General features: G+C 37.7%; 1 protein-coding gene across 8 annotated transcripts in view; it reads left to right on the top strand.

Annotated features, from left to right (window-relative positions):
• FAM13B (family with sequence similarity 13 member B) overlaps positions 1–25,681 on the top strand; it is an 80,114-nt gene that overhangs the window by 45,797 nt on the left and 8,636 nt on the right. For 4 of the 8 annotated variants that reach the window (XM_064595948.1, XM_045893021.3, XM_045892981.3 and 1 more), the window contains 11 exons: positions 2,217–2,258; positions 2,969–3,124; positions 4,903–5,035; positions 14,093–14,157; positions 16,352–16,400; positions 16,815–16,965; positions 19,743–19,808; positions 21,139–21,349; positions 22,102–22,231; positions 23,016–23,097; positions 25,040–25,269. In XM_064595948.1, the coding sequence (XP_064452018.1) occupies positions 2,217–2,258; positions 2,969–3,124; positions 4,903–5,035; positions 14,093–14,157; positions 16,352–16,400; positions 16,815–16,965; positions 19,743–19,808; positions 21,139–21,349; positions 22,102–22,231; positions 23,016–23,097; positions 25,040–25,269 (1,315 nt within the window). The remainder of the gene's footprint in view (positions 1–2,216; positions 2,259–2,968; positions 3,125–4,902; positions 5,036–14,092; positions 14,158–16,351; positions 16,401–16,814; positions 16,966–19,742; positions 19,809–21,138; positions 21,350–22,101; positions 22,232–23,015; positions 23,098–25,039; positions 25,270–25,681) is intronic. The other 4 variants (XM_045893027.3, XM_045893010.3, XM_045892990.3 and 1 more) reach the window with 3 other exon arrangements.

Here is a 25,681-nt window from a genome sequence, read left to right as displayed (position 1 = left end):
GTCACATACATACAGAAAAGTTCAGAAATCATAAAGTCATTGAATTATCAAACACTAAACTTGTATAAGCACCACTTGGGTTACTTGCTCCTTCTCAAATACTCCATGTCCCTGTTTGCCAAAAGTAGCTGCTATATGGCTTTTTAGATTTTTTTTTCCTGTTAGTGATTTTTTTCCTTTAAAAATCAACTTTGAGGTTACAACTTTTACGCAGTAACATGCACTCATTTTATAAATGCACACGTACACATATATACCTGTTAAGAACCACCACAGTCAAGACAGACTTTCCATCACCCAACAGTCTGGCCCCAGACCGCCATTCATCTGCTTTCTGTCATTGTATAGATAAGTTTAGCCTGTTTTAGAAATTCATGTAAATGGAATCTCCTACAGTGGGTACTCTTTTGTGTCTGGCATCATTGCTTGACATAATGTTGAGATTCATGTTGTTGTGTATTTCAGATGTTTGTACCATTCATTTATTCATTTTAAAAAATTAATTTTTTTTTTTTAAGATTTTTTTCTTTATTTGACAGAGAGAGGGAGAGAGAGCACAAGCAGGGAGAGCAGCAGAGGGAGAGGGAGAAGCAGGCTCTCAGTCTAGCAGGGAACCTGATGGGGGGCATGATCCCAGGACCAAGGCCTGAGCCGAAGGCAGCGCTTAACCAACTGAGCCACCCAGGCGCCCCTGTTTGTACCTTTTATTTAAAAAAAATACTGAGCATATTCCATTGTAGGGATGTCCCACACCTTGTGTCTGCTTTCACCTGTTTGGTTTGATACCTTTGTTTGGCTGTTGTGAATAAAGCCTCTATGCTTGTGCTATTCGTCTTTTTTTTTTTTTTTTTTTTTAAGATTTTATTTATTTGAGAGAGAGCATGAGATGGGGGGGTCAGAGGGAGAAGCAGACTCCCCGCCGAGCAGGGAGCCTGATGTGGGACTTGATCCCGGGACTCCAGGATCATGACCTGAGCCGAAGGCAGTTGCTTAACCAACTGAGCCACCCAGGCGCCCCTTGTGCTAGTCTTCTAAAGGAATTATGCTTTCACTTCTCTTGAGTAAATACCCAGAAGTACAATTGCTGGCTCATTTGGTAAGTTGTATAAGGAAGTGCCAAACTGGTTTCCATAGTGGTTGGGACATTTTAAATTTCCAGCAACAATATAGGAAAGTTCTAGTTGCTTCACATCCTTACCAGCACTTTGTTTTAATTTTAAACATTTTAGTGGTATCCACATCTCCTTGTGGGTTTCAGTTGAACTTTTAACTATGGTCAAAATGAAGATGTTATCTATATTTTTATAAGTATCAGTAGATACTGTGGTGCAAAATTTGCTAAGGAATGCCTGTTAATGGTACAGTGAATGAGGTAGTATGATTTTAGTATCGATTTTGCCTTTTTCGTAACTTGAGAACATCCTCTGAGTAGTAGCATATGCTGTTAATTCTGGCAAGGAGTACAGAGTAAGCATTGAGGCCTTGTATTATCCTAGATGAGGTGGTTTTGTTGGGATAGTAGTCCACTTTTTTCCCCTTCAGCCTTGGAATATAGGTCAGTGTTTCTCCAAGTGAGCACCAGATGAAATAGTCGGGACACACACACACAGGTATGTATATTTAGTTTTTTGTGTGAAAAATAAATTTTTTAAAATAATTTTTAAAAAAGATTTTACTTATTTATTTGAGAGAGAGCAAGCGCGAGCACAGAGGGAGAGGCAGAGGGAGAGGGAGAAGCAGACTCCCCACTGAGCAGGTAGCCCGACGCAGGGCTCGATCCCAGGACCCTGGGATCATGACCTGAGTGGAAGGCAGATGCTTAACTGACTGAGCCACCCAGGTGCCCCTGAAAAATAAATTCTTTAGAAAATTAGAATCCTACTCTTCCAGAAATGAATGTAAAACTTGGTGCTTGCTTTCCTGATTGTGTCAAGGTAGTGCAACTCTTTTTGTAGTTACTTAGTATTGAAAAGTTTTATAGCTGCGCGCCTGGGTGGCTCAGTCGTTAAGCGTCTGCCTTCGGCTCAGGTCATGATCCCAGCGTCCTGGGATCGAGCCCCGCATCTGGCTCTCTGCTCCGCGGGAGGCCTGCTTCTCCCTCTCCCATTCCCATCTGCTTGTGTTCCTGCTCTCGCTGTCTCTCTCTCTGTCAAATAAATAAATAAATCTTTAAAAAAAAAAAAAGTTTTATAGCTAATGTCTGTCTTTGATTACAGTGCCCATTTATCTCCCATCAGCATCTTACCAGCCTCTGCAGAGTAAGTAATATATTTGTAGAAGACCATTTTTTAAAATTTAAAAATATTACTTACTTAACTGTAGAAATGAAAATCATGTATTTATTAAATAAAAAATGTTTATAAAAAGAAAATCATGTATTGTGCTTACTTTAGAGGAAGGATTGTACATAAGGCAGTGAAACTAAATATTTTATATACTGCAATAGGAACAAATAAAGAAGGAATGCATTGCCTAATATATAAAATAAAGATTGAACTTTCTTCAGATGATTTTTTTGATCTTCTGAAATGATTGAGAAATGTCAGTAGATCTTTTTTTATTAAGTTTTCTTTAAGAAGTAGACTTCATGTAAAAAATATGGACAGGACCCTTACAGTTTCATTGATTTAGCTGAGTGTTGATAGATTATTTTGCCTTATAAATGTAGCTTTAAAGAATCTATTTAAATATTTTTTCCATATATGAGCAGGGAATGAATTACTGGGACAACTGATCTTTCCCACCTCAGTAGTAATAGTGATATTATGATTGATTTGTATAATAATTTCTTTTAAAAATTTAACCCATTTTCATGTATTCCTTTTATGTGTTTCTTTTTATACTCTAGTTTACTCATTTAAATTCGCTGGTAATTTATCTTACTAGTCACGTTTTAATGTTTGTATTTATGCAGCCAAATGCCCAGTTAGGGTGACTGCTTCTCACTAAAATGTGTTCTGTTTTGTAGCATTTTAGAAAGAACAATTAGAGCAGCTGTGGAACAGCACCTTTTTGATCTGCAGAGCAGCATAGATCATGATCTTAAGAATTTACAACAGCAAAGTCTGGTGTGTAATAATGAAGCAGAAAGTTTTAATTGTGATGGGGAAGGATCTAATAACCAGTAAGAAACTTTTATAACATTTCACTATTATTTTTTAGAGTTATAAAATTGTTTTAATTTATCTTTCAAAAACCATACTTTACTTGAATAATGGGATCTCGGGGATTTCTGAAAGTGTGTGTGTAAAGTGACTTTGTAAGTTGCATATACTCACTTAAGATTGAAAATTGAAATCTTCCATTATGGTAGTAGACATTAAGTCCAGCACTGCCAGATTTTCCTCCCTGAACATCAGATGAAGTAGTGTGCTTACCTCACTATGTTGTATGAAACAATAATGTTAAAAAAAATTAGACCCATACTATGTGCAACAAATGGTCACACCATGAGAGACATGAAGTGATCTAGACAGCTAGGTGCAGGGATAGCAGATTGGCATCACTCATGTTGTATATAGTCATTGAGTGCAACGGTGAGCAGAATCATCCTTTGCTATTTAAATTTTATCCCCTGTCATCAGCTACTACCCTGCTGCCCTCCCTACATACTTTTAAAAAATGGTTTAGCTGTTACTAGTTGAATTTTGTATCAGTTAAAAGTACCTCTTTGTGCTACATGATTTGTGATTTTATTTCACTCTTCATCTGATTACCTTTAAATGGATGAAATGCCTCATCTCCTTTCCTGTTTCCTCAGCCCTGCACTTGAGGGATATATAGGTGCCTTTCTTTGAGACCATAATATAATGATTTCATAGTTTTCATTTACCAGATTTTATTTGGAGGACAGATAAGAAAGATGTACCCAAATTTGGAGGGTTCATAGGAGGTTAAAAAAAAAGATAATTGGGTAAAGTGTTTCTTCTTTTCTTTTCTTTTTTTTGAAGAATTAGATTTTTAAAAGGCCAAGTATGTGTAGTACACTAGAATAGCTATTGAATATGAACTGAAACTGAAAAAATTAATGGATCTGAAAACCAGTGGTTGCAGTGTTTATTTTTGGAATGCCATATTGTACAACTGCAGGTGTGCTGTGTCTGAATAGATGGCATGACCAGCCAGTGCAGCTTCTGTGGCCCTGATTTGTCGTGCTTTGAAGGCATGACTAGAACTGATAAAACTGGATTGATCTAGGGACTGTTTGGGCTAAATATGAAGGAAAAAAGCAGTATCTGAAACCAAACCGTAACTAGAAGTTGGAAATCATGGAGAACTCTTTCAAAGGCTATAATTAATATAAGTAGATTCCTTGGTGTTTGTCTTTAGCTTAGCTAGAGATCCTGAAACCCATGCCCATGCTCAGACAATCTTCTTATTTTTATCTCTGGGGAAGTAATTCATGTTCTGTCATTGATGGTGGTATTGTATTTGTAAACAAAAGCCTGCTGCAGTATTTTGCATATTCTAAATTATGTAACATGAAAAATCTGCAGTAGGAAGCTATTCCTATCATGCTTGATAAGGTGTTGGACATTATCGTATCTAGTGCTAGACTTGTATTTTAATTGGAACAGATCATTATAATTGAGAGTATGCATTTGTAAGGGAAATTATTTTGACACACAAATTATTCTTTCAGCCATTCATTTGCTTTTGAAAATTTTCAAAGGGAGTTAACAAACAAGGTGGTTTTCTTATGACATTCCCTGGAGAGACAAAAATAAACTTAGTGTGTTTAATAATCTAATTTGGCAAAATAAAGAAAGTGTGAAGTTTTATGAAAAGGACACATTTTCCTTAACAAGTGAAAGTTTCAGATCATTATTGATATTTATTTATTTTAAAGGCATTACATACTCAACATTTGGCCTGATCTGATTTTTTAATCTTCATTACTAGGGTTGATATTGCTGATGATATTATTAATGCCAGTGAAAGTAGCAGAGACTGTTCAGAACCTGTGGCTAGCACTAATTTAGACAATGAAGTTATGCAGCAAGATTTTGTATTTGAGGATGAAGAAAATAACCAGGTAAGAAACGCAAAGACTAAAAAAATCTTTGTGTTAGGTATGCTAGACGTACAGCGCTGATTGCTTTATGTGTTCCTTTGATACCAGAGGCTGACACATACTTGTCTTGATTAGAAATTCCCAGAACATAACACCCTATCAGTAAAGAGCAAGAACCATCATTGGGTAGGGAATTAGATATAAAATATTTAAGAATATTTGCCTGGAAGGAAACAAATGACGATATTAGCTGAGGTGGTTGGTGGTATTATGGTTGAATTTTGTTCTTTTTAAAAGCTTTTTTCCTATTTCCCGATTTTTTTCTGAAGAACGTGGGATCTTTTCACAGAGAAAATCCATGAACATCACTTTATTATTATTATTTTTAAAGATTTTATTTATTTATTCGACAGAGAGAGAGACAGGGAGAGAGGGAACACAAGCAGGGGGAATGGGAGAGGGAGAAGCAGGCTTCCCGCAGAGCAAGGAGCCCGATGTGGGACTCGATCCCAGGACCCTGGGATCATGACCTGAGCCGAAGGCAGATGCTTAACGACTGAGCCACCCAGGCGCCCCCATGAACATCCCTTTAAAAGTCACTAAATTGTTTTCAGTGTCTTAATTATCAGTGGTAATGTTTTTAAAATGTCAATAAATATACAAAGCAGTATCCTTCTAAGACATGTTTCAAAGTTCAGTTTTGATAACACTTTTTAAAATAAGATTCTTAATGGATAAGGAAGTTTTCTTCAACATGTTTTCATACTAAACCATAAACTCTAAGATAAAGATATAATAAAGAATTCGGGATCTGTTGACTGAGATTTGTATTCTGGCTTTGCCTCTTAATAGAACTGTGACTTTGGCCACCTTACCTAACTTTTCTTATCTGCTCTTTGCTTTTCCTTAGGTGGGGAGTAATACTTACGTTAGAGGATTATTATAATATCCAAGGAAGTGGAAGTATACAGTTATTTTTATAAGCTAGGAAACATTTCACAGAAGTTAAGCTGTTCCGCTATTTTCACTGCATTTGTTTATTACTTGTATATTAATGCTTTTAGTTATACTGGTATATTAGATTAATCCCTTTTCATCTCTTCATCATTAATTGCTTCTGTAGTTGTCTCCTTGACCTTTTCTGCCTGTCTACTGGATTATTTCCATCAGTGTAAAATGTTATTTTCCCACATTTAGGAAATAACTCTCTTGACTCTTCACCCCACTGTAGTTAAACCCCTATTTTTTGCTTCCCCTGTAATAAAATAACTTGAATGTATTGTCTCTTTTAATTCTTCTCTTCCCACTCTCTCTTGAACCCCCTTCAGGTAACCTTTTGCCCCATCATTCCTCTGAAATTGCTTTTGCAAGTTACCAATGATGTCTGTTGCACAGACTTTCTGCTTATTTTCATTCACTCCCTTGGTAATCTCATTTAGACTAATCATTTTAAAATACTATCTACATGCTAAAGATTCCAAAATTGTATCTCTAGGTGAGATCTTTCTCTTGAACTTAATTCCTTATATCGAGTTGTTTTACTTAACATTTACACTTGAAAATCTTAAAAGCATTTTGAACTTTACAGGCACCAAACTGAACTTATAATCTTGTCCACATATCTGATCTTCTTTTTGTCTTTAAAATCTCAATAAAGGACAGTTTCTCCTTCCATATGCATAAGCCAAAAAGCCTTGGGTCATCCTTGGTTTCTTTTCACTGCACATCCAGTCTTTTACAGAGTCCTGTTTGCTGTACCTTCAAAGTTTATCTGGAATCTGACCACTTTTTACCTTTTCTTCTGCCACCATGTAGGTGCAAACCCAACATTATTTCACCTAGATTAATAGATTAATATAGGCTCCTACCTAATACTTTGCCTCCCTGTGGTCTATTCTCAGCACAGCAGCCAGAGTGATCCTTTTAAAAGGAAAATTGTATAATGTCAGTTCTCTTCTTAGAACCTTCCAGTGCCATCTGGGTATAAAAATATGGGAGTAGGCACTACAGAAACACTAACAGACATCTCAGTATTAAGGTTCTGTCGGGATTGCTGTTTTCCCAGGTGTCCCCTGGTTTGCTTCTTCCTCTGATCCTGCAGATGTTTCCTCACTTTGACCTTTTCAGTATGGCCAAATCTCCTCATCACTCCGTTTTAGTATTAGCAGGTCTTCCCATTGACCCACTCCTATCTAGTCCCTGAAGTTCCTGTCCTTCTTCCCCTTGTCCTTGATAGTGTTATCACTGTTGCACATATCTTTTAAATTATTAGTTTATTGTTATTGTTATTGTCTTTCTCCCACCTTTAGACTGTAAATCCTCAACCTTCATGAATGTTGAAATTTTTATGTTTTGTTCATTATTGCATCCCCATTATCTAAAACACATAGGTATTCATTAAGTATTTGTGGAATATGTGACCAAACAAATGAATAACATCTGACACTTAGTGTGGGCATCTAAGTAAATTTGTTCTTGTTCTTCCTGTCTCGTCTTGTCTCTTCCTCTCTCTTCTCTTCCTCTCTGTTTTCCTCTCCTCCCCTTCCCTCCCCTATCAGTAGACTCCATACCCAATGTGAGAGTTGTGCTCTACCGACTGAGCCAGCCAGGTGCCCCCTAAGTTAATGTGTTGAATGAAATTGGTGTATGAATTACTTTGTAAAGAATGCAAGAATTATTTTTTTTCCAAAAACTTTATTTTTTAGAGCAGCTTTAGGTTTACAACAAAATTGACAGGGCGGTACAGTGATTTCCCATATGTTCCCTGCCCTAACACATGCACAGCCTCCCCCATTAGCACCATCACTCACCTAAACGGTACATATTTTACCAGGAATGAACCTGCACTGACACATCATAATCACTCAAAGTCTAGTTTATCTTAAAGTTTATTCTTGATGTTGTATATTTCAGTGGTTTGAACAAATGTATAATGACATGTATTTATTATAATATCGTACTCTGGTTTTTAAACTGTCCTAAAAATCCTCTGTGCTCTGTTCATTTCTCCCACCACCCTTGCAACCACTGATCTTTTTATTGTCTGCATAGTTTTGCCTTTTCCAGAATGTCATATAGTTGGGGGCGCCTGGGTGGCTCAGTTGTTAAGCGTCTGCCTTCGGCTCAGGTCATGGTCCCAGGGTCCTGGGATCGAGCCCCGCATCGGGCTCCCTGCTCGGTGGGAAGCCTGCTTCTCCCTCTCTCACTCCCCCTGCTTGTGTTCCCTCTCTCGCTGTCTCTCTCTCTGTCTAATAAATAAATGAAAATCTTAAAAAAAAAAAAATATCATATAGTTGGAATTGTGTAGTATGTAGTCTTTTCATATTGGCTTCTTTTACTTAATAATAATGCATTTAAGGTTCCTTCATGTTTTCTTCATGGTTTGATAGCTCATTTCTTTTTAGTACTGAATCATATTCCATTGTTGCAATGTACCACAATTTATCCATCCATTCGTCTAATGAAGGACATCTTGGTTGCTTAACCGACTTGCTTAACTGCACCATCCAGGCACCCTAGATCTATACATTTTTAAATAGGTACAATAGTTGGTAGGGTAATTTGGACTCTTTTTGAGGGGTTAAAACTGAAAATCAGTAGCCTGATCAGAGCTCCCATCAAAATACTTAGTATTAGTAAACTTATCATAAAATCAATTCATTTCAAGATTCACAAGCTTTTATTGTTGGTACCTAACAGACTTACAGTTATTTATATCTTCCAAACACTGAGCAATTAGTGGAATGTAATCTTTTTTCAGAAGTGGAGGCCAGAAGTATTTGGGAAGCTCTAGCAGACAGCCAAGAAGAAGCGATAGATGATTGTCAGTTTGACTTGTGCTATTATGAGATCTTACTAGGTTTTGTTTTTTTGTTGTTGTTGTTTTTTAAAGATTTATTTATTTATTTGTGAAAGAGAGTGGGTGGGCGCGCAAGAGCGTTCCCAGGGTGGGCGGGGCAGGGGGAGAGGGAGAGTGAGTCTTAAGCAGACTGTGCTGGCCTGGAAGCCTGGTGTGGGGCTCTGTATCACAACCTGAGATGAAGATCTGAGCCAAAACCGAGTCTGACGCTTAACTGACTGAGTCACCCACGTGCCCCAGGTTTTTTATTTTTTCTTAACAGTTAAAAAAATATATAAAACCTCTCCCAGGAAACAGCCACTCAATAACATATTTGTTTGGTTGTTTTTAAATCCCAATCTCTCTCTTCTTTCTCTTTTTATTTTTAAAAATTGAGAAATAATTGTCATATAACATTGTATTAGTTTCTAGTTTTTTTTTGTTTTTTTAATTTAATTTATTTATTTGAGACAGAATGAGAGAGAGAGCACATGAGAGGGGGGAGGGTCAGAGGGAGAGGCAGACTACCTGCCAAGCAGGGAGCCCGATGCGGGACTTGATCCAGGGACTCCAGGATCATGACCTGAGCCAAAGGCAGTCACTTAACCAACTGAGCCACCCAGGCGCCCAGTTTCTAGTTATTTATCTGACAGAGAGAGAGAGCAAGAGAGCACACATGCACAAGCAGGGGGAGTGGCAGGCAGAGGGAGAGGGAGAAGCAGGCTCCCTGTGGAGCAGGGAGCCTGACGCGGGGCTTGATCCCAGGACTCTGGGATCACGACCCAAGCTGAAGACAGATGCTCAACCAATTGAGCCACCCATGCACACCAACATTATATTAGTTTCAAGTGTACAACATAATGATTTTATGTGTGTATATATTGTGAAATGATCACAATAGGTAGTTAACATCCATCACCACACAGTTAAAAAGCTTTTTTTCTTGTGTTGAGATTTGTAAGATCTCCTCTCAGTAATGTTCATATATACAATACAGTATTATTATTAATTTTTTAAATTAAAAAAAATAATTTTTAAAAATTATTTGACAGACACATCGAGAGAGGGAACACAAGCAGGGGGACTGGGAGAGGGAGAAGCAGGCTTCCTACGGAGCAGGGAGCCCGATGCGGGGCTTTATCCCAGGACCCTGGGATCATGACCTGAGCCAAAGGCAGACGCTTAACCACTGAGCCACCCAGGCGCCCCTACAATACAGTATTATTAAATGTAGTCACTAAGCTATACATTATATTCCTATGTCTTACTTGTTTTATAATTGGAAGTTTGTACCTTTTGAGTACTTTGACCCATTTTGCCCACTCCCAAGTCCCTATCTCTGGCAACAACCAATCTGTTCTCTGTATCTATGAGGTTGTTTTTGTTTTGTTTATTTAGATGTCACATGTGAGATCATGTGACATTTGTCTTTCTCTGTCTGACTTAATTCACTTAGCATAATGCGCTCGTGGTCCATCCATGTTGTGACCAATGGCAGAATTTCCTTCTCTTTTATGGCAAAATAATACTCCATTGTATAAATATATGCACTACATTTTCTTTATCCATTCATCCATTGATGGACACTTAGGTTGTTATCATGTTTTGGTTATTGAAAATAATGCTGCAGTGAACCTGGCCATGCCGTTATCTTTTTGAAGTAGTGTTTTTGTTTCCTTTGGATAAATATCCAGAAGTGGAATTGCTGATAATTACATGTTCTAGTTTTAATTTTTTGAGGAACCTCCATACTGCTTTCCATAGTGGCCGGATCAGTTTACATTCCTACCAACAGTGTACTGTGATTCCCTTTCTCTACATCTTTGCCAGCACTTGTGTCTTTTTGATAATAGCCTTTCTGACAGATGTGAGGTGCTATCTCATTGTGATTTTGATTTGCATTTCTGTGATGATTAGTGATGTTGAGCACCTTTTCATGTACCTTTGATGATCTGTATATGTCGGGCAAATGTCTATTCAGGTCTTCTGCCCAATTTGTTTCCCCTCTGCCCATTTTTAAATCTGATTGTTTTTTCCTATTGAGTTGTAGGTCTTTTTCTTTTATACATTTTGGGTATTAACTCATTGTCAGATATATTGTGGGTTTTTTGTTTTTTGTTTTGTTTTTTGAGAGAGCATGAGTGCATGTACTCGATCTGGGGGTGGGGCAGAGGGAGACGGGGAGAGAGAATCGCAAGCAGGCTCCATGCCCAGGCAGAGTCTGACATGGGGCTCAATCTCATGATCCTGAGATCGTGACCTGAGCTGAATTCAAGAGTTGGATCCTTAACCGACTGAGCCACTCAAGCACCCCTGTCAGATACATTGTTTGCCAATATTTTCCCATTTGGTAGGTTGCCTTTTCATTTTGTTGATGGTTTCCTTTGCAGTAGAGACTTACTTACCCATTGATCAATGGAAGAAATTTTCTTACTTAATAAACTGTTTAGTAAGACTTTACAAAGCAAATGAAATGTGGAATGGAGTGGGGATATTTAGCTTATTTAAAAGAAGTAACTAGCATGCTTGAGGAATAGTAGGTGGGTGGAGATGGGGAGATAGAGAACTAAACAGTGTGGAAGTATCAATAATGAATGGATAAGGAATGGGGGAGGCCACAGAAATTACTGGAAATGCCCATTAGGCTTTAATTAGCTCCTGGCGTTTAGCCCTGACAGCCCCTGAACATTGGCAATATGATTATGCTGCAGCCGCTGCTCCCACGAGTATTGCCGCCACCGCCGCTACCCCCCCCCCCCGCCCACCAGAGCTCTCTAGCTTACCTTAATGGGGGCCGGAGCACCTTAGACTTTCTTTTGAGGACCCTGATGGTTTGGGGGAAGAGTATGGGCTGTTTTGCCAGCTGATAATTTAGAAAAAACAAGCTCTTTCTCCCCATGTACAAAGGAATAAATGTTTTGTATAGAGTGAATTCTGAGGAAGTAAAATATTTTAGTTTCTCAAAAAAGTATTGTATATTTCTGTGTCTGTTAAATTGAAGTCTAGATATACTTTAACCTGACCCTAATACCTCTTTTTTTTTTTTTTTTGTCTTGGGGCATAATGTAGAAGATAACTCTGCACCTTACTCTGAATTTCATCTCCTTCTTCACTGCTGGTGTATCAGTGTAGCAGCTTTTGTCTTCTGTTACTGCTTCTTTTATGTTGCCTCCAATTGCTTTTTTTTTTTAACTACTTTTCAGTATTCATTTTAAGAATTATGTTGCCTAGGGGCGCCTGGGTGGGTCAGTCAGTTAAGCGTCTGCCTTCAGCTCAGGTCGTGATCTCAGGGTCTTGGGATGGAGCCCTGCGTCGGGCTCCCTGCTGAGCAGGGCATCTGCTTCTCCCTCTCCCCCTGGCCCTCCCTCCCCCACTCAGGCTCGCATGCTGTCTCTCTCTCTTTCCAATAAATAAATAAAATTTAAAAAAGTATGTTGGAGTTGGTGATGTAATAGTATGCTTTTATACTAGAACTTTATAATTTTTTCTTCTAAGCTATTTCTTTTGATTCTCTCATAGTAACTGTAAGATAGGCAAGTAAATGATTGTTATTCTCATATTTGTGATAGCAAAGGTAGAGCTGGGACTTGAACCTGGTTCTTTGAATAAAACACCAAGGCTTATTTTAAATAGTGGGTCTAGTAATGATTATTTCATGGGCCCATATTTAAGAATGCAAAGTTATATTCTAGACAGAAAGGTTGCTGAAGTCTGATGTCAATGGTTCTCAAATTTGAGTCTCAGGACCTCTTGATACTCTTAAAAGATAGTGAGTATCCCAGAAGGGTTTTGTTTACATGGGTATATCTATCAGTATTTACCACATTAGAAATTAAAATTGAAAAATTAGAAAATGTTTATTAATTCACTCAAGGTACTGTAAATATGGTTTTTTTTAAACTTAATAAAAAACTATATAAAACATTTGTACTTGAGGAATGGTATTGTTTTACATATTTACAAATACCATTAATGTTTGTCTGACTTAATAAAAGTCAAGTTGGATTCTCATACCTGCTTCTGCATTCAGTCTATTCCTATAGGTTCTTTTTTTTTTTTTTTAAGATTTTATTTATTTGACAGAGAGAGAGATCGCAAGAGCAGGAACACAAGCAGAGGGAGTGGGAGAGGGAGAAGCAGGGAGCGCGATGTGGGGCTTGATCCCAGGACCCTGGGATCATGACCTGAGCCGAAGGCAGACGCTTAATGACTGAGCCACCCAGACACCCTATTGCTGTAGGTTCTTTTGTTTGAAGTGCGTGAAGACAATTCAGCCTCACAGAGATATGTAGTTGGAAAAGGAAGAAATAATTGAATAGCTTTTTCCAGATAATTATGAACTGTCTTTCATAATAAAACTGGACAAGTGGTAGTTTTTTGTTTTTGTTTTTTTTTTAAGATTTTATTTATTTATTTGAGAGAGAGAGAGAATGAGAGAGAGCACATGAGAGGGGGGAGGGTCAGAGGGAGATGCAGACTCCCTGCCGAGCAGGGAGCCCGATGCGGGACTCGATCCCGGGACTCCAGGATCATGACCTGAGCCGAAGGCAGTCGCTTAACCAACTGAGCCACCCAGGCGCCCCAAAGTGGTAGTTTCTTAAGAATCCAGCTGTCTGTTGATTTCAGAGGTGATCATCAGAAACATGAAAAAGTTTACCTAATTTGTAGTAATGGACAGGATATTTGTATTAGACTCAGTGAGTATCTATTTGGGGAAGGAATAGGGATGGGATGGTGTCACTAAGCTCATTAGAAAATAGGGGGAGTGTTCATATGTGTTTCTGAGGTTTACAGTTGTTATTTCGAATGTATGTAATAAAGGGATCTGGTGAACCAAATGATTCCTCTGTTACCTGCGAGGAAGTTACCAACTTAACCTGTTTGTGGCTGAGAAGAAAGAGGAGGAGGATTTGTCAGGTGGGACCACATGGCTATCCTTTTTGGAGGAAAGAATTCTAAGGACGGAAAAGGAATGTGATAGTAAGAGTAGTACCTCTTACCTGATAGTGTAGTGAGAATGCAGGGTCTGCATTTCATACACACGCACATGCCTCAGGTTTTGAGGAAGATAAATGGCTGTCTTTAAAAAGAGGTGCCAACACCTATAGACTGTTATGAAGGACTAAAAGGGGGCATTTGACTAACTTGTAGTCTCATACCGTAGTTCAGGTTGGAGACTTCCTGTAGTACATGAGTGTTGGGAGTTCCGTTGATACAGCGGTGGTGTTGTTTGTTGTCAGTCTGTAGGTGTACTGTTAGAGCCATGCGGTGACCGCGGTGATGGTGAAGATGGCTGTCTGGAGGGGTAAGCATTTTCTCTCATTACTCATTAATCCTTTTGAGAATTGGAGCCCTTGATAGATTTGGGGGTGAGAATTTTTAGCTGAATTTATCTGATGTAACATACATTTTTGATAATCTAAAATACCAACTTCTTGTTTTAATGGTAAGCATAAAACCTACTTATAAATATTCAGAGGGGCTACAGGTTCAGACAGACATTGGTTATAACTTGGAAAACATTCTGAAGGAAGAACATAGCCTTCTTGGAGACACTCCAAACTTTCAGTTGATTTGTAGAACAATTGGGAATTTATTGATATTCTGGATATACCTTTCATTGAGTTAATTCATAGTCTTAGAACTGTGGGTAACTAACTGAAAGATTATAGCATATTTGCTTTACCACATTTGCACAGGATATTTTTGTTCCTTTCCAGCTTCTCCTTGGTGTATCCCAGCATAGTCTTACGCAGGTTGTGCTTGTTTACATCCTTGGCCAGCAAAAATGGGAGGGAGCTACTGAGGCAATGAGGATTTCAGCCATATATAGTCACCATAGATACTCGATAGATACAGTCCTTTTGAGCAGAAGCTTTCTAGAATGTTTTAAGTCACTGAATAGGTTTTGGGTCCTGTTACCCTTTTTCTGATTCTTTGAGACCTTGCCAAGCAGGGCATATTACAGCTTGCCTAGGAAAGATGATTTGATATTCAGAAAACAGATTTGTACTGAATGCAGACTGGATTGTAAATACTGAGGATTCTCAAGCATTACTGATTTGGTGATAGCTTGTTGGCAAGGGTAAACTTGTGTTAATGCCGTTGTCTCTCTTGACTGTGCGTAGGAATCCTGTTCTCTGAGGGTAAGTAAATTCTTTGGAGCCATGTCTCTGGAGTGTCTCCATACTCTGAAGGTCCACAGATTTCCTGCTTACAGCAGTTCCTTGTGCTTCCTTTCAGGAGGCAGGAATGATCCTCTTCCAGCCCAGGGAGTATTGGAGCTATGGGCTGAAGATATAAGATAAACAGGCATCCCCAGAATGATGACATCTGGATTTGGTAGAACAATAAGGATCCATTTAGTGAGGACTCAATCTTTTTGGAAAAGCTCTTTCCTCTTCAACTTGTGTATAGGTTAGCAAACTTGTTTTTAGATCCAAAGAGTTTCTTGGTTAGATGGATTACATTTTGCATGCTTAACACTCATGTTTCTCAAATTTAGATGATTGGGTCTTTTGTAGTCTCAAGGTAGAATGTAGCTCATTCCACCATTTGTTCCCACTCTAAGCAAGGGAAGGCCTTTGAGCTTGCCAGGGAATTTAGTTCATTTCTTATGCTCAGCAAGAATAAGGTAATTATGCATATGAGGAGACGACTTGCCAGAGTTAGATCAGCACCTGTCATCTGGGTACACACTGTTAAGGCAGGGTACAAGCAGCATCTGTGTGTACCATTGTAAATTGCCACCATTTCTTTGGGGAGAAGAAGTTTCCCACAGTAGGTATATTGCTAACCTACTGTAATACCAGGTGCTCTGTTGACTGGTCAAATAGGGAGAGATCTTTTGTGATAGCTTGCTCTAATATTTGTTCTAAATAGGGGTTCATTTTTATGGGGGGTATAAGAGGTGAATTGAAATTTTTAGACATTTCTTTTTTTACATGTTACCATTATGTTTTGAGCAAGGAGAGGTTTAGAAGTAGTAATCTTGTTCTGATTGTGATAGAACGCAATCAGATTTAAAATACAAGACCATAAGAAAATACATATATATAGGACCATCACTGTACTTTAAAAAAAAATCTTCTTTAAAAGAAAAAAGAAGTCCCAGAGTGGGGGATAATAAAGCTATTTGGTTAAAAGTAATATTTACTTTACAAAATCTTTTCCATTATACATTCAACCCTTTTGGTTTCTATTTATTGTGGATTTTAATTTTACTTTTAAAATGTTTTTCTTTTGGGGGGGTGGTTGTGTGGGAGGGTGGAGAATGTTACTTAATTTTTCTAAATCTGAAGTAATTCTGTGGATCTTTTCAGTAGTGTGTGATTTTCAGATATAGGGCTCCAAAGAATGGGCATATGTCCAGTTGTCATTTTCTTCTCTCATATTATAAATGCTAACTATTTGGGGAAGAGAGGAATCTAGGTAAGAATTGTACAATGATAGGAACCTCCTTACTCCTAAAAGACTAATAACTGTACTTGTATTTTTAGGAAAGAATATGTGTCATTTGACAGTGATACATTGTCACACTTGATTCTGGTAAGATTTTTTTCTTGTGGTTCTTAACAAATTTGACTAGGTTTAACCTACCAATTATTATACCTGGCCTTTAACGCTTGGGTTGAATAGGTTTAAAGGAGATGTAAATACAGACTCTCTTACCAGATATTTTACAGTTAAGCAGCGACTTAATTTGTCACTTTTGGTTACAAGTAACTTGGTTATAAAAACATTTTCCTGAATTTGGGATCCAAACTTTGTCTTCTAGTAGTACCTACTATAAAACTGCAGATGTGTGCTTGAAAACAGTTTGGATGGTGGGAGTGGGATAGCTGAGTATAGAGCCACAGTAGTACATTAATGGAGACCATACAAGGATATACGCTGCTTGTTTTTAAGCTGAGTGAGAAAAGCTTTGTGGTTGTGAAATGTATTCTTTATTTCAAAATACAGGATTCTAGTAGCAAGATATGTGATTTGAATGCCAACACTGAGTCAGAAGTGCCAGGAGGTCAAAGTGTTGGTGTTCAAGGGGAAGCAGCATGTGGAACCCAAATTCCACATTTAGATCTGAAGAACGTTTCTGATGGTGATAAATGGGAAGGTAATTTTAGCCACACGTTATTTTCCTGATACTGTTATTTGTAACTGAAATTACCTAAAGCAATAATGAGACTGCTGCTCTTTTCTGGACAATCTTACTCATTTTGACTTTCTGTTCTCTCATATGAGAAGAGTGAGTGAATGTTGTTACTCAGATGCACTAATGAGATTGTAGGGCATCTATCGCATATGAACTTGAAGTTCTTATCTGATCCATTAGCTTTGAAGATGAAGTTAGAACTGATCAAAAAAATAAAATTCCCCAGGATAGGCTTTTGTTCATTGTTAAACCAGGTGCTAGTTCCCAGTCTTTGAAAATCTCACCTTAGGGCTTGGAGATCTCACCACTTTAAACAGAGGGCTTATATGTAACGATGTTTCCTTAATGATCATCAGGAAACCTTCCCCCCCCCCCCCAAATGATCTTTGAAGGCATTTCTAAGCAAATACTGTACCATATCACCACATCTGTGTATTAGATTATATAAGCATGGGAACAGAGTCCTAACAGTTTTTACAAAGGAGAAGAAGTTTAAATGTAAAAAGCAAGCCACCTGTGTGTGTGTGTGTGTATATGTATATATATGTCAGAACTCAGTAAGTGTGTACTTAAGACTTGTATTTCATTGTATAAGTTTTTCTTTTTTTAATCAAAAGATGCAAAACCTAAATAAATACTGAACTCCAGTGAATGACTTGCATGCTGAAGTGTTTATAGGGAAGTATATCATTACCTGCAGTTTACTTTGAAATCCATGAAAAAAATAAGATGGTTAATGGGATGGAGAAATATTAAAAAGCAAGTATAGTAAAATATTAATGGTTGAATCTAGATGATTGGTGTATCGATGTTCACTGTAAAATTTTTTCAAGTTTATTGTATATTTATAAACTTCCAAATTTTGGGGGTGGAGGAGTGGAAGCCAGCAACAAATTTGAATTTAGGAGTCCTGTATCATACACCTTCCTAGGTAAAGAGACATTGAGACAACTCGGGATTCTTCCAAGTTACTTATTTGTTCACTTGGATGAAGTTCCCTTGGTTATCTCACCTTTGGCAAGTTAGCTGACGACATACAGTGGTCGTACCAAGAACTGCAGTGCTAATTCCACAGGCTCCTTTTGCCACCTCAGATCTACTCACTTGATCACAGTTGGAGTTTTTATTTATTTATTTTTTAAGGTATAGCCAATTTTTTTTTTTAAAGCCCCAACCAAGTCATTGTCTGTGCCAATCTTTATTGCTGTCTCTCCACCCCCTTCCTTTTTTTTTTTTTTTGTTCTAGATGTTTGGCATGCCTAGTGGCATATTATGTGTCTTAACTTCGACTAAATCAGGAAGTTGTCTTTATTTTGCTTTGTTCTGGGTTATTTAGGATGTTTGGAATTTATGAAGATGCTCCCCAGAATTAGGGGATATGTTAGCATCCTGGTGGCAGTAAAGATCAACCGTCCCTTTCATTTATTTATCCTGACATAGTCACTGAAAAGAAGTGGTGGTCAACAGAGCAACCATGGAGCCAGCCGAAGTAGGAGAGGGGTCTCTGAACGTTGAGGCTGGGATTCTGACAGAGGGCTGATGCTTCTCTGTTTTGGAGGACGCAGATTAATAGCTCTTCATAATCTTTGGCCTGGGCACTCTGATCTTAAGTTTGAAGCATAGAAGAGCACTTGTTTTCCATTGTCTGAGGAGATAGAACTTTCTGTGTTCAGCTTCGCTTTCTGGATGCCTCCCTAAAGCGAATTTGATGCCGAGCTCACCTCACTGTTTCCCTGTCAGAATCCTCCCCTTACAGCTTGTGGTACGCAAAGAAAGTAATTGTAGACCTCTGATTTTCAGTGCCTCAGCTCACCTGTTATAAACCTGGCTCAACAGCTGTGACAGATCCACATAGACCACCTGCTGGCTTTTACAGGAGTAGGGGTTAGTGACTTTCAGAGAGCCAGTGGTAGTAGACATTTGAGTGAACTTCTCAGCCATGAACCCTGCAAGTGCTTGGAAGAGTGGCTGTTAGCAGACTATGTTGTTCCTTCCAACTTTGCCACCAATACAAAGATTGATTTTCTATATCTAGGAATTAGGATGTTCTAATGAAAGTCAAGGTTCCTTAAGAGGCCAAATTACTTTAGACCCTAGATACCTTGGAATCAGGGACCTACCTTGTTTGATGTGCCTCTTAAAAGAGAAGTGGGGTCACTCCAAATAGAAGCCCACCTCCCTCTTCCTTAGTATGTGGGTTTTGTGTTTTGTATTGCTCAAAGGATAGTCAGCAGAATGCAGTTGGCAAGCAGGTAGCACGTGTCCACCAGCAGTATGAATTTGTAGCAGCCGGTCAAAAGGTTTTGGCTTTTAATACAAGTGGGCAGTATCTTTCCTTCAGACTTTCTCCTGCTAAAACTCTTGAATGAAATACAAGTAGGGTCTTTCCAAAGAGCAAACTAAGGAGATATTTTTCTGTCAAATCAATTAAATTGAAAAGCTTCAAACAGTACTTGGTTAAGAGTTTCCATTTCTTCAGTTTTATGTTTGAGTTTTAATAAAACAGCACTACTTTGATTTTTTTGCCTTGCTTGCTGAAATGGAAATGTATGTTGTGTTTGTTTTTAAAGTTTGGTTAGTAGTAATTTCTTTGAATAAAGTTTTTGAGCAGAATGCCTAACTGGTTTTAGGGAAATGTTTTTGGTATCTTTGGCTTTGTGTTAGTTATGTGTATGGTTTGTTCTGACTGTGCTGTGTGTTCACTTTAGTATTTTTTGCCATTTTTTCCATTTTATTAGCGTCATGCCCTATCACTTTTCCCCTCATTGATTTCAAAACAATGCATCTGCAGAGAGATGGGGAGGGTAAGTATGGTTCACCATAGTTTAGTTTTTTTGCCTTTTGATGGTTCACTTTGTTTGCCTTTTTATAAGCCCTTCTCCTGCTGTCCCCATATATTAGGAAAACTGTTCTGGGTTAAAAATGATACCCAGAAATAATTGTTTTTGTTACTTCCCTCTTAAAACAGGTGATTTCTCACAAAATGTTTATTACCAGTTATTTGCTGGGAAGCAGGTACAAGGGTTGCTTTGAAAATCACTTTATTGCTGGGTTTATTGTGGGATTGCACGCTTTGTACTCAATTTTTAGTTATCAGATTGATCTGGGCTTTAAAAACTAACTAAATTATGTTCTTATTACCCTGGAAAAATTATGTAATGCTTTAAATTGCTAATATGTAAAGTTAAACTAAATTACTAAAGTAGTAATCCTTAAACTCACTTTTGCTATTGTTAATAGTCATATATCAAAGTTTTAAATTGTAGTTATAAATAAAGTTAGTGTATAGATGGAAAAGTTTTTCCCCTCTTCTGGATTCCAGTGATACTTGTATTTTTGTATTTGGAGTATATTTGTGGATTGTATGTTTATCTGTATGTGTTCTGTATGTACTCAAACCTTACATGGGCACAGACATCAAATATATCGACGTGGGTTCATTTGAGAACATACAGGATAACTCCAGTAAGATAAATGTGCTTAAGGTCTCGTGCTGTTAAATTTTGTCTTGATAATACTGTTAAGTGTTTAATTACTAAGATATGTATTAAACATAGAAATCTTGTAATAGAAAATAACCACAACTTAACGTTAGAGGCCAGGTGCTGTCAGGTGAGTTAGCTGCTCATTTGGAAATGTTAAGAATTCTTTTGGAGTCAGAGAGCTCCATTTGGTGAGTGTTGTGAATAGCATGGGGAATAGCTTCCTTCCACTTTTAAGATAGTCACTTGACAGTGAGTGATAGCTTATTCACCTGGCAGCTATTGAGGAGAGGACTGTTTCTGTTTACTGTTTGTAAAACAGCACTTGAAACTTAATATCTAATGTAACTTTAAAGAGCTTGACAGTGTCCTTCCTTGCTTTGTGACTGGGTTCAGAAATTTAAGGTATAACTCTTTATGGAAAAATAAAACTCTGAGCTAAAAAAAAAAAAAGCGTAGAAAATTAGGAACTGTAGTAGGCTTTATGAAGATCCTATATATCCTTTTTTTTTTTTAGAAGTATATAACAAATACTATATGAACCACTACATAATGATATGATTTAAAGAAAATACAGCTGATAATTGTGTGACTTTTTTTTCCATGTGGAACCAAGAGACCCATGGTACTATTCTTTGTGTTTGTTTTACAGAGCCGTTTCCTGCTTTTAAGTCTTGGCAGGAAGACTCTGAGTCTGGAGAAGCTCAGCTCTCTCCACAAGCTGGAAGAATGAATCATCACCCCCTGGAAGAGGACTGTCCTCCGGTATTATCACATCGTAGTTTAGATTTTGGGCAAAGCCAGCGTTTCCTACATGATCCAGAAACATTGGATTCCTCATCTAAGGCACTTTCTTTTACTAGGTACATTATTTTTATATACTTATGAGAGGCGATTCTTATTATGTTACCAGATCCTTTGAAAGATTTAATCCTCCAGACTTAAGAGTTCAAAGCTTTCCCCCTGTATCATGAAAAACGTTTTTTGTAATTTTTTGGAGGGGGCTCGTAAATTCTGAGTTCATTGAGGTATAGAGGTTTGCTTTCTAATAGACATTTCCTCATAGTGTACATACTCATTTTTTCACCTATGACTGAAATACAGAACTTTGGAAGGGAAGCAGCAAGTGGAACTCACCAATCCCTAATGTTTTTATTGTCAAGACTTTAAATTGATTCTGAATGTCAAAACCTTTCCTTTGCAGTTTGAACACAAAATGAACTCTAGGTTCTAATGAACTCCAGTTCAAAGATGCCTAGCTGCTAGGCATCTTTGTTTCTTTTCTGCCTTTGTCCAAACAACTTTTGAGTGGTTTATACATTGTTTTCAACAGCACTTGTGTTAGCTACTGGTGTGGTCTCTAAAACTATAGTGTAAGGTTTTTTTTGGTGTTTTTTGTTTGTTTGTTTGTTTGTTTTACACTACCTGACTTTAGTGTTCAAGCCCCACTATGGGTATAGAGGTAACTTAAAAATAAAATTTAAAAAAATTCTGTTGGTTTCAGGTGTACATCATAGTAATTTGATAGTTTTGTACATTGAAATGAACCCCATGATAGGTCTAGCTACCATCTGTAATAACTTGAAATTTTAACTAACACTCTTTTTTAATTCAGGATTCGAAGATCATCTTTCAGTTCAAAAGATGAGAAAAGAGAAGACAGAACACCGTATCAGTTGGTCAAGAAACTTCAGAAAAAAATTAGACAATTTGAGGAACAGTTTGAAAGGGAAAGAAATAGCAAGGTAAGTTTGTAGCATTGTCCAGGGTTTGGCAGATCTATTGGAATTGGGAGGAGGTTCTTTGGAAAGCATTAGTCCATCTCTTTTCTTAGAGAATGAAGTTGAGGTGTACAGAGAAATAGTGATCATGTAGATCTGAGATTGTATAGATCCATAGCTGCCTCATTTCCAGGCCAGTATTCTTACCAGTGCATCTTTATATTTCAGTTGACAAAAAAAGCTTGTATAATTTTTAAAGGAAATACTTAACATTGACAAATCACATTAATGCTATTCTGCTTCCTCAAAAACCACAAATAGCAAGTGGCGACAGGAGGGAGGAGGTGGTAGGGAGGGTGAAAGATATTTAATAATTAGAACATGTGAAGTGGAAAGAATCCTAAACTTTGAGTCAGAAAACCTGTATTCAAATCTGGCTTTCGTCATTTGCTAGATTTTGCTCTGAGAGAGCTTTACTTGACATCCCCTTCTGTCTACTTCAAATAAGATAAGATGAGGGCGCCTGGGTGGCTCAGTTGGTTGAGCGACTGCCTTCGGCTCAGGTCGTGATCCTGGAGTCCCGGGATCGAGTCCCACGTCGGGCTCCCTGCTCAGCAGGGAGTCTGCCTCTCTCTCTGACCCTCCCCCCTCTCATGCTATCTCATTCTCTCTCTCTCAAATAAACAAATAAGATAAGATGAAATAAGGATTGAGTGAAATTTCTGCTGTGGGACTGTAAAGTATTATTTGAGCATCAGTTAACAATTATGGCTTACCACAGAGGTTTCAGTGTTCCTTAATTTTTTAGCCCTCCTACAGTGATATTGCAGCCAATCCAAAGGTATTAAAATGGATGACAGAGCTTACCAAACTGCGGAAGCAAATTAAAGGTAGAAAATACATCATTTTTATAATATGTTTGCTTTAAACAGTACTTTTAATTCTCATTATTATAGTATTCTCATTACATGAGAATTGTATGAATTAATAATTCTATGACATTAATTAATAGAATTATTATATTCTATGAGAATTACGGTTATAGTTTTTGATAATTTTAAATCTGAGATGCTGTTTGGCAAAAATAAAAATTTCCTTTTGTTCTTTTATTAGTTATGGTCAAAGTTGTAGTACTATATTCTTCCGTATGTCCCTCTGGTGTTTCTATTAGTAATATTCTTTTCAAAAGTGCCCTAGATTATATATTCATAGGTGATACTAAAAAGTTTATCTGAAAAACAGTTAAAATATTAAGCAGTTTTGGTTTTTGGTAGGTATTTCATTAAGAATTTTTGATGGGTGGGGCGCCTGGGTGGCTCAGTTGGTTAAGCAACTGCCTTCGGCTCAGGTCATGATCCTGGAGTCCCTGGATCGAGTCCCGCATCGGGCTCCCTGCTCGGCAGGGAGTCTGCTTCTCCCTCTGACCCTCCCCCCTCTCATGCTCTCTCTATCTCATTCTCTCTCTCAAATAAATAAATAAAATCTTTAAAAAAAAAAAAAGAATTTTTGATGGGTATTTAAGACTATCATTTATTAATAAACTGTTTATACTACAGAGACTAAAAATTATAAGTCTTCTTTAAATAAAAACTAGGTCTGTGTTACTGGGTATTGGCCCAGTATAGCAGCTGCTAAGTTATATTTACTTTATGGGTGTTTAATCAGCATGCTTTTTAGTAATTGTTAATACTTAAAAAATTATCTGTACCAACTATGGGCTTATAATCTGGAGCATCACATTTTGGTATGTTCATTTGAATTTATTCAACAAAATTTTTACTCTCATTAAGTACCGAGTACTTGTAGACATCTGAGCCTATATTGGTGGATAAGACTGTCCCTGTTGTCATTGAGTTTACATCCCTGTGGTTAAAGTAAGTTTCCTTACTCTTAGAATTTTCCCCTACAATTCTATTAAGCATTTCCTTATTTAATGCCAGTTTCCAACCATCTGTGAAAATCATTACCTTGAATGTGTTACTGATGGGTGTATTAAATTGACAAGCATTAGTCTCTTAACTGATTTTCCAATTTTCTTGCACTGTTATTGTCTCAAAGTTCTTTCTCTGCATAGCAGCCAGAATTATCTTTTTAAAAACTCTGTTAACTATCTTTAAAGCCCTCAGTGAGCTTCCCTTTTAAGTTAGAAAAATGCCTTACAATGGAGAGAAGTAGTGATCGTGTAGATCTGAGATTATATAGATCCTTAGCTGCCTCATTTCCTTGCCTACTGTGCCCTTAGCCCATTTTATCACATTCCACTCTCATTCTCTGTTCCTTAAACATGCCATGCCTGGCTCTTGCTTCAACTGGGGAGGAATGCTCTTCCCCTAAATCTTCTAAGCTCCGTTAGCTGCTGTTTCTTCCATGTTTACCTAGGATGTCCCCTTCTCAAAAAGTCCTTTTTCAGTCCATTAAATATTGTTGCTCTTTCCTAAAGTACATTCTTTTTAGCACTGTGGTACCATCCTGTGTTCTCTTCTTTATAGCACTTAGCATTTTTTGAAATTATTTTATGAATCTGGTTACTTGGTTTTTGTTTTTACTTCCTTGAATATATGCTCCATGAGAACAGGGACCATGTTTCTTTGTTTACTAATGCTTACCAGAGAATCTTACTTTATGGTAAGGCTTTCTATGAATTATCATTGAAAGAATGAATGGTATAGCTTGCCTTATATAGAATTTCAGTATTTTATATAACCTTGAAATATCTGAGCCTGTGTGCTGTTAATGTTTACTTTCTTGTTATATATCTTGCTTATTACTCTTTTGCATCTTTAGCAAAATCATTATTACTGATCTGTCTGTCCTCTTGGTTCTGAAATGTAGATGCAAAACACAAAAGCTCTGATGGAGAATTTGTACCTCAGACACGCCCACGTAGTAACACTCTTCCAAAAAGCTTTGGCTCTTCTCTAGACCATGAAGATGAAGAGAATGAAGATGAATCCAGGGTCATTCAGAAGGAGAAGAAGCCATCTAAGGAAGCAACACTTGAACTTATTCTGAAAAGACTGAAAGAAAAACGTGTTGAACGGTGTCTTCCAGAAGATATCAAAGTAACTTTGAGCTGTGCTTTTTGCCAGACTAGCCTTTAGAGTCCCTGAAACAAAATAATTACCCCAGTGGCATAGAGATGTGTGGGTAGTCTTATTGGCTTGAGTCTGCTCTCCCAAGTTTGTAGGTAAACAACATGTTTTTATCTGCACCCCAGAAATGGCCAGTCTTTCTGGGAGTGAGTCACAGTAGTAAAACTAAGGAGCACCTGGCTAGCTCAGTTGGAGAGCTTGCGACTCTTGATCTCGGGGTTGTGAGTTCTGAGCCCACGGTGGGTGTAGAGATTACTTAGAAATAAAATCTTAAAAAAAAAAAAAGAAAAACTAGAATCTTGATCTGTTCATTTATATTGGAGACAGTTGGCAAGATGAATGTGTAAAGAGCCTAAACATAACTGAGCTTGACTTGGCCTTG

The sequence above is a fragment of the Mirounga angustirostris genome, unplaced genomic scaffold (assembly GCF_029215605.1).
Source record: "Mirounga angustirostris isolate CCGP_5_RB_7025 unplaced genomic scaffold, mMirAng1.0.hap1 SCAF_7, whole genome shotgun sequence".
Classification (NCBI taxonomy): domain Eukaryota; kingdom Metazoa; phylum Chordata; class Mammalia; order Carnivora; family Phocidae; genus Mirounga; species Mirounga angustirostris.
Note: the sequence above shows the minus strand (reverse complement) of the source record. Positions and strands in the feature narration are given on the sequence as shown.